This window comes from Pelobates fuscus, chromosome 3 (assembly GCF_036172605.1).
Source record: "Pelobates fuscus isolate aPelFus1 chromosome 3, aPelFus1.pri, whole genome shotgun sequence".
Taxonomy (NCBI): Eukaryota; Metazoa; Chordata; class Amphibia; order Anura; family Pelobatidae; genus Pelobates; species Pelobates fuscus.
Genome location: NC_086319.1, coordinates 94,678,144 through 94,688,338, shown reverse-complemented (window position 1 = coordinate 94,688,338; position 10,195 = coordinate 94,678,144). Strand labels below are relative to the sequence as shown.

Here is a 10,195-nt window from a genome sequence, read left to right as displayed (position 1 = left end):
ATATTGAAATGGTTATAATTTTATAATTTACACATGCCATCTAATACCCAAACCAGGTAAGAATGTATTTTTAAAGAACTCATACATAGAACTAATATGAATAGACAATATTAAATGGCCGCATATGATGTCTACAATTACTATACAGTGATGCAGGATTTGACAGAATCACGCACACACTTGGCTCACAATAAGGGAGATGTTTCAAGGTAAAAAAAAAAAAACTGCTGTGGTTGTTAGTGCTATAAAGTAGCAGTCGCCATGGAAACAAATAGAATTCATCTCATCATTTTTCATAAATATCCTCCAATGTGTACCAATGCAATAATCATTTGTAGATGTGCTGTACATTTTTTCATTTGTGTTTGAAATTTTTAAAAAATAAAACCTGGCTCCCCTTCATCTTTATATCGATTTAAATCTATTATTGTAATATTGTAAAACTATTATTTTTAATCGTAACTAGAAATATGATAAATAGAGGAAACAATGTGACAAATATTTTAAACAAAATAATTAGATGCGACATTTGCTCTTGCACCCTAAGCTAAAAAAAAACAATATATATATATATATTTTTTTTTTTTTAATTACTCATATTAGTATTTTTCATAAAACGATTTTACAAAATAATAATAATAATAGGCTCACCACTTTTACTATACAAAAATGGTTACACTAAAAGAATGTAAAATAAACAATTTTATCACATTCCAATTATTGGCTAAATGTGATGCGAAAAATCCTTAATCTCTATTTAAAAAGATTATTCAAATATAATTTTGATAAATTATATTTTAAAATTCTACCATTCAAAGAAACGGGTTTTTTTTTCTCTAAATAATCAGTAAACCATAGCATTAGATTTAAGTAAATAATCGTATCATTAAAAATGAATAAACCCACACAAAAAAAATCTGCAACAAAGTATTATCAGTTGCTTCTATGTGACGATAATGTAACAAAAAATACTGATAAGAAAAGCACAATCGTCTCTTTAAACCCACTGGATGTTTTTCAGGGGTATAGCTATATTAGGTGACATGTCTCTCAGTTGTCCTGCGTCATCATTACAGGTTTGACCAATGGAGACAGAGCTCCAAACTGGTCTCCCTCCTCCACTGCCTTATGGAGACAGAGTTCCAAAAAGCTCCACCCCCTCCTCCCTTAGGGAGACACAGCTCCATAGAATGTATCTCCTCCTTCTTTATGGAGAGTGATACCTCACTCAGTACAGCACTTACTGGGTAAAAAACACCAAACGTTGGAAGGAGATGACTCTCATCAATAGCAGTGGGATTTAATTTCCAAGCCCTCTCTCTTGCTCAGATTTGGGGGGGTTACATGAGTCTGCTTTTGGTATTTCATCCTGTGCCACAATGTTTGCCAACCCTGTGACTTCCACTCCATTTTCTGTCAAAGACATTTTGAACTTGGAGCAACATCAGACTGGCCTGCCTGCCATGGACATATCTCCAAGACTGGACTCTTCTTCTTGCATGCTCTCCAACTTCAAACAGGAGTCCTACCCTGCCACCCCTTGTCTGTCTGATCTGAGTGAGGACATGTCCCACAGAAGCACCTCCAAAGCCTCCTCACCTTTTCCTGGCTCATTTTTTGTCAAGAATTATATGGAAATGGATCCTCTTAAAGACCCCAAGGAAGACAAGAAAGGTAAATGGGACATATTTATTATATTCTAAATAGGCAGCCAATGGGATACACACTCATATATTAGGGGATTGTATTGTTCTGTTACTGATCTCATTGTAATTGTATATTTAGTAAAGAGGAAGGCTAAGGATAAGAAGTTACAATGTTTTAATATAAGGCACCTAAGAGTAATTTTATACTGCATAGCTGCTATACTCTATGGGTATTAACAGTATTTTAACCCAAGTCGAGTCAGTAAGACACACAACAAATGTACATTGTATTCAGTAATCATGATAATGTACCCAAAGGCTAAACTTGGAAGGATCTCACTTGTAATCAGGAGACCAGGCAAATAAATGCAGTTCATCTGCTTGGTGGGTAGACTGTCAATTGTCTGATAGCATCTCCTAATAATTTGCTAATTATTCCATTTCCATACTATTGTCCACTTAATGTATCTTATCTGCAATCGGTTTATGAGTCGCCAGGGCTTTTAAAGAATGATTTATTTGTTTAACCGGTTGTAATCTTAATGGTGATACAATGCAGGCACTCAGCATGCCGTGACGTCACGGGGCAGGAGATGTCATGGAATTGGGCTACACGTGTTTATTTTCAATGTCTGATCACACGTTAAATAGTATGTTGTCCTTATGAATTATATTACTCATATATGTATATGTATATATTTATATTATTTATATATAAATATGTCTATATTATATATCTATATCCAATTAGATATTAAATCTAATCTAATTGGTTTGATTGACAATAATAATAATATAAAGAGAGAGAGAGAGACAGAGAGAGAGAGAGAGAGAGGGGTGGGTGGGTGTGTGTGTGTGTGTGTGTGTGTTTTTCCCAAATAGAGTACACTCGAAGGTCTTGTTAGTTAAATCCAAATTTTGCTTTTTTTTCAGCAATTTTAGTGAATACAAATCATGTCAACTATATATAATATTTTTTTATATATCTATTTTTTTTATTATTCCAGTCCAAGAGAATTCTAATTGTACTCAGTTTCTCTAAATATTAATGCAAACACCTGAATTATTCATTGAAACCAGTTATTTAAAATATTAAAATAAATTAAATTAATATGTAAATATTAGGTGAGTGAGAATATAAACGGTTAGATTTTCATGTAAACATGTTCATACACACACAAACACACACAAACACACACACAAACACACACAACACAGACACACACATATGCACACATACTTACTACATACCAATATAATCTGTTTTCATATCAGATAGGAAAATTACCCTTAATAACCTCCAGAGATTCCAGAGCTGACAAACCCATTGAGCTCCATTAGTGGAAGATAAGAAATCGGGGGAAAAGCGTTTAGCAATAAAATGTACTGCAGGCGCTTTAAACTGCTATCCTTCTTAATGAGCACATTAGACGGTTTGCATTGTAACAAGGTGTGCTGCTGGTGTAACCTCACAAGGCTCTGCATTGTAAAAAGCTGCATATCTACTACTAATATATATATATATATCCAAATACAAGGTATGACCAGCACTCACGGTTTCCTGAACTCGGTGTTCCTGATGAAAGTCCCAGAAGAGGACTGAAACGTCGAGCTGCCACTTTAAATATGTTTGAATAAAATCTACAAATGTTAACCTCTCATCAAAACCGTGAGTGCTGGTCATACCTTGTATTTGGATATGTGAATTCACCCTGGATTACAAGCACCCGGATATTATAACTTAAGTCTGTGTGCAAGGAATGGGTATTTTTTTATATATATATAAATATTTTAGAATTATATATGACACTTCATACATATACATATATAACACTTCATACTTTTATATATGAATTTTCAGGCGCTATATAAATAATAAAATAATAATAATAATATATAAAACAAGGTGTGCTTCCAAAGCTATACGTGGAGAAACACTTCCTATATAAAATTATCATATAATATATAATATTATATATGGACACTATATATAGTAAAAAGATGTGTGTATATATATATATAAATCTAATATTAAAATAAACAGTAAACGAAGCACTCCTTAGGAAATTTTTTCAACCGTGTATTTTACAAATAATCAAAGTTTCGACCCTCCTGGGTCTTTATCAAGATAAATATAATATTATATATGGACACTATATATAGTAAAAATATTTATATATACACATATATATATATATATATATATATATATATATATATATATATATATATATAAATATAAATATAAATATTTTTATATATATATATAATATTTATATATATATATCAAATATTATATATGACCACTATATATAGTAAAAGATGTGTGTGTGTGTGTATATATATATATATATATATATATATATATATATATATATATATATATAATATATGATATATGACCACTATATATAGTAAAAAGATGACGTTTTCTTATAATACCTTATTTTATTAACAGAATTTGACAAAGAGAATTAGAAATTCAGTATAAAATAGCCTAAACGAAAAAATGTCAAGCTATGCTTTCAGGCTGGCTACTCTGGCCTTAAATTTAAAATTTACTTTGAATTCACTTTGTATTCTCACTAAAGTAAATAACCAAGTAACCATGTAAATTTAGAATTTTAGCAAATAAATCCGAATTGCAAAATAAATCTCCCAGAAATCAATTCTTGGCTACTTTAGCCCAAGGATTAAATTGCTCAAAATGTAACAAATGTAAAAATTCTGAGTTTCTAAAAAGTTTTATAACGAGAGAGATAGTTCAATGTGTCTTTGTGTGTATTATATATATTATATGTATATGTATATAATAACAGTTAATGCACTTACACTGTAAATTTGTTGAGAGTAATAACATGTAAACTTCCTGTATTGGTTTGTTTGTGAAACTAGAATGGCTTCTGTATTGTTATGTGATAAGATAACATTTAATTTGCTAAATGTATGCCTAAATTCCTGAAACGGAAAACAATTTCATAACTCCACTATGTATCTAAGTAGTTTTTTTTTTTTTTTTTTGCATTTTTCTTATTGTCTAAATTTAGGAAATGCGGTGAGTCTAACAGTATCCAAGACTTTGTATATGTAAAATTTATTGCATATACAATAATAAAACATTTGTCAGTGTATCTGTCCAGGGTATATGAAGCTTCTGGACAATATAGAGTTTTTATATTATTATTATAATATAGAGTCAGCATTTTCTGCTGTATTTGACAACAAGTAATTAACATACAAAATAATATTGACAGAGAGAAGAGGTGAAGAAAGTTTTACTCAGATAAGCTTACAAGCTAGGAGATATAACACAGTGACAAAGAGAAATATGCAAATTTAGCAATGTTATGCACCTCTATAGATTATATTCTTATTCTACTATATATAATGAAATAAAACATAGGAACTATATAGTCTAATAATCCTATTGTTTGTGTGTGTGCATTGACTAAAAAGAGAATTTCTCTTGTATCATCGTTGCTACTGATTATTGAAAACCAATACATTTTCTTCCTACTTCAGATCTATGCCCCTTGCAAAAAAATAGAGATAACGACAAGAGAGATTTGGATGATCCCGACAGACCAAGGCAAAGGAAGAGGAGGAAGCCTCGAGTTCTGTTTTCCCAAGCACAGGTATATGAACTGGAAAGAAGATTCAAACAACAAAAGTACCTATCGGCCCCAGAGAGAGACCACTTAGCCAATGTCCTGAAGTTGACATCCACACAGGTGAAAATCTGGTTTCAGAACAGAAGGTACAAATGCAAAAGGCAGAGGCAAGATCAGACTTTGGAGATGGTGGGTCTTCCACCACCAAGGAGGATAGCTGTCCCTGTGTTGGTGAGAGACGGGAAACCATGCTTAGGAGAGTCGTCTCCTTACAATTCTCCATATAATGTCAGCATCAACCCTTACAGTTACAATACCTATCCGCCATACTCTAATTACAGTAACCCAGCCTGCAGCAGTAGCTACAGTTGCAGCTATTCGACCATGCCAAACATGCAGCCTAGTTCTGCTGGTAATAACTTCATGAATTTCAGTGTCGGGGACCTAAACACAGTGCAGACTCCAATTCAGCAAACCAGTGGTGTGTCCGCACTTCATGGTATCCGAGCCTGGTAGGACCAGGCCTCGTAACCTCAGAAAGCACTCAATAAATTATAGTGGCATTGACTACAAAGATTGGAAAAGAATTGCAGATACTTGGTGGTACAACAGAGACGTTCTGCACTCAACTATGACTAGATGTGACTTATTGGTACTAGAGATGCGTGTTTGAAAAAAAAATGAGAATGCCCAGAACTTGTTGGTCTACAGGAGATATCTACAGAAGATACACCTCTCATCCAGGGGAGTTTATTATACATATCTATATATTTTTTTTTTGTTCATGTCATGTAGTGTTCAGACTTTAAGCACCATCAAAAGGTATTTACAGATTACCTAAGTGTGTCCTTTTTATGTATTTAACCCTTTCACCACAGGATTATCCCTTTGAATGTCATGGCGGCTGTTCTAGCACATGACCGTGGCACTCAAAGGCTTAACCACCCATGCAACTTAAACACAAGGGATTGTGTTGACTACTACTGGGGGAATTATTTAAATGTGGAGTTTCAAACAATAAAGAAAAGATATTTGTAGCAGAATGTGTTTCACCGTTTACTTTCTGACTATAATACGATTCTTTTTTTGGCATTCATTGATATTCGGAAAAATACCAAAAAACTAAACAAAAAAACAAAAAATTCCACCAATGCAAAACAACAAAATACAGGCAGCACATATAATTACAAAACAAAATATAAAACAATAGGGAAATTCTCAACAGCAAAAATAAATACGGCACTTTTCGAAGCCTTACATTTATTGATTTTTAGTTTGATTAATAAAAGGCCTAAAAAACATATTCTTGCACTAATAAGAAAGAAGTTAATGCAAGGCCAAGATGTATTTAGAAGGGAAAATATAAATGAGATTTGTGAAATGGGAGGGGAAATTAATTGTTAGTTGGATCCCACAAAGAGTGACTAAATGTATCAATCACTTTTATGTTCATATTAATACTAAAAGTAGAAATCCCAGGCCTTCAGTTTTATGCACATTTGATGAGGTTTTTAAAAGAAAGAGATGAACAATCTGAGTGCCTGATGCGCATGAAAAGTGTTTCAAAGAAAGGAACACTTTTCTGGAGCACTGTTTACATAGGTAAATAATTAACAGGCTAGAGAACCTGTACAGCATATCTCAGTCACTTTGGATGTTTAGAAGGAAGTATGTCCGGAAGCCCATATATCCGATAGCAATCATGAGCTCACTGAGAACAAAAAAAGTCACTTAATTACTTACTTGCATCGAGCTATTAAGATTTCATTTTAGACCACATCTACTGCCAACAGCAGTTGTGTGTTTTTTGTGGAGGGATAAAGATTACGCACGGTGTAGCCAATGGCTCCTCAAAAAGAAAAAAGCATCATACATTGTGCATCTAATTACAGTTAAAAAAAATTGTGTTTATAAAGAATTTTTTTTTTTTTTATGATGCCCTTACCCCCAAAAATCTCTGAGATATGATTTCTGAATTTATTGGTAAAGTACACAGAGTGGAAAATATATATATATATATATTAAACATGATGTGAAATGTGTAAGATTGAAAAATATTTTTGTGTGTGTGTGCGAGGGGGGAATTTTTGTACAATTTATTTAATATAAGGTGCTGTTAAGAGATTCTTCTTTGAGATAATTTTTTTGTAAATTTAATAATATTACTTTAATGCAGTGCAAATAGAGGTTATTGTGACTATTGCACAAACTTTCAAAATATTCACTTAGTCTAGGAAATGTGTTAATAAATTAATAACTTAAAAGTGTTTAGTGGCACATTGTCAAAAAAAAAATTGAAGATTTAAGTCAAACAGAAAAGTTGGAAATACAGCCAAGGTGTACATTTTTACTTAATTACATAGAAAGAAATACAGAAAAAAAGGGAAAAAAAGACCATGGACAAAATCGTCTATAAATCTTTCGTTATTATCTTTCAGTTTATTAAAAAAAAAAATGAAGAAACTTTAATAAACAATAGGACCCTTGTATATGTATATATAAAATCTCTATATATAATAATATATGAGAAAAATTACTTTACAATATAATATATATATCTTATACATATTATATATATATATATATATATAATATTGCAAAGTAATTATATATATATACTATATTGTAAGAATGTTTTATAATATATATTATTTTATATTTATAAAAAAATATACATATAAGTGTGTGTGATTATATGTAGAATTTTGTTTTTCACGATACCCGTAGCTTACTTAAGTGAGTAACAAATTGTGTTATCCAGACAGAATCCTTATAACGTGTTGCATGTCAATTTCTCAACCCTTTGGAAGATCTAAGTAATATATTGAGGTTAAAATGTGGCTTTTATTATTCCAGTTTTACCACCACAGCAAATTCCTTGGGAAAGGCCAAACATATTTAATACATGTGTGAGTTATTGTTATTAGCTAAATTTAAAATGTACTGGTCACACACACACACACCCACACCCACACACAGAACAAAAATAAAAGTGAGGTACTCAGCATCCACAAGTGTGTAGAGCAAACACACACATTTGGATACAATCTTACAAAGTAAATAACACTCATGACAAAATTCCAAAGAGGGAACTGAACACAAACTGATTCTAGCATGCTTTCTGTTAAATACATTTACACAACCAATTTTCTGGGGTCTTGGTGGAAAGCATGAGCTATATCCTAAGTAAAAATAATAGTTTTATTAATTCCCTATAAATTATCTTCTGAGCAAAATCCTAGAATTTAATAAGCAAAAAACTATTTTTTGCCTCATTTACATATGTTTCTAAACATTTTTTTTTTGTCTGTGAACATATCATACACAGGATCTCAATTATGTTTACAGTCATTAAAAGCAAACAATTCCATTATAACCGACAATGAAGTCCAAGTAATTTTATTTATTTTTGCAGTTTTATAACAAGTATACAACATCTACATTTAAAAGGGAAAGGTAACTACCCAAGATTATTAATATTATATTTGAAAAATATGTATTTGTGAGATGTGTGAAAAATGCAATTAAATATAGAAATTCACACCTCTTTATGCTGCCGCTGGGTGCCTCCATCTTAACTCTTTGTCATTGCTATAAACTCTGTCATTTGCACCTGGAAAGCAGGATAGAGAAAGCAGACAGAGAGAAGTCGAAATTAAACAATATTTCTATTCATCCTTATTTTCAATGTTTGCCCTGGATGTGCCTGGACTAAAGTGTATTGTGATGTCATTTGTTCAATTATTAATATCAATTAAAAATAATAGAGATCATCAGATTAAAAAAATAACACAATTATAGATGATTTTTCAATGTGACGGTTTCCCTTTAAATGCAATGACTCTGGGGTTCGGGGATCTCAGTTTTTAGAACAGATTTAACATTAATTGTATCCATATTATGTGATCAGTAAGCAGTAAAAAAGTTTAATCGGTGATACTCGCTAATAAAAGCAGAAATTTGTAATAAAAATATATTAGCATTAAAAATTGTTCATATTTGACATATTATATTTGACAAATATCAGCTCTCTGACACACGTCCAACATTGGCCAAAAACAAGAGGTCATCAATTAATTATTTTAGAACATAATCTGCTTGTTTTTATCTTCTTTTAATTTTTCTTATTTATTTTTTTCCACATGATATTTGAATCATGTTCTTCTATAACTTAGTCTATGCCTATGACTTGGCAATGAACAGTCAGTGTTCTTTTGGCTTCGTAGTAGCCATTAGAATTCTTTGCATTCGGCTCTTAGATTTAACTCGCTAGATTGACTTGATATAAAAGTGTGAATTGTAAAAATCAGGAGGTATTTAATTGATCTTATATGCAGTTCCATTTAGGCACTTGCTTTGAAAAGGCAAACACGTTATATACTATTACAAATATTTCAAATTATGAGTTATTTACCCGAATATTCAAATTGTATTTATTGTGTGCGAGGGGGGAATTTTTGTATAATTTATTTAATATAAGGTGCTGTTAAGAGATTCTTCTTTGAGATAATTTTTTTGTAAATTTAATAATATTACTTTAATGCAGTGCAAATAGAGGTTATTGTGACTATTGCACAAACTTTCAAAATATTCACTTAGTCTAGGAAATGTGTTAATAAATTAATAACTTAAAAGTGTTTAGTGGTACATTGTCAAAAAAAAAAAATTGAAGATTTAAGTCAAACAGAAAAGTTGGAAATACAGCCAAGGTGTACATTTTTATTCAATTACATAGAAAGAAATACAGAAAAAAAAGGGAAAAAAAAGACCATGGACAAAATCGTCTATAAATCTTTCGTTATTATCGTTCAGTTTATTAAAGACAGACAGAATCCTTATAACGTGTTGCATGTCAATTTCTCAACCCTTTGGAAGATCTAATTAATATATTGAGGTTAAAATGTGGCTTTTATTATTCCAGTTTTACCACCACAGCAA

At 31.3% G+C, this 10,195-nt stretch overlaps 1 protein-coding gene across 1 annotated transcript; it reads left to right on the top strand.

Annotated features, from left to right (window-relative positions):
* The first annotated feature begins 1,239 nt into the window (after positions 1-1,239).
* NKX2-5 (NK2 homeobox 5) lies at positions 1,240-6,294 on the top strand. Its single transcript, XM_063445233.1, has 2 exons — positions 1,240-1,674; positions 5,169-6,294. Exons 1-2 carry the CDS (start codon positions 1,380-1,382, stop codon positions 5,771-5,773), a joined length of 900 nt encoding a protein of 299 aa, XP_063301303.1. The 5' UTR covers positions 1,240-1,379; the 3' UTR covers positions 5,774-6,294.
* Positions 6,295-10,195: the final 3,901 nt, after the last annotated feature.

What these genes read in the sequence shown, in the direction of transcription:
- NKX2-5 (XM_063445233.1), top strand. Translation starts at nt 1,380, where the DNA reads ATGTTTGCCAACCCTGTGACTTCCACTCCATTTTCTGTCAAAGACATT. An exon ending in CCCCAAGGAAGACAAGAAAG is followed by an intron (nt 1,675 to 5,168) that starts GTAAATGGGACA and finishes TTCCTACTTCAG; the next exon opens with ATCTATGCCCCTTGCAAAAA.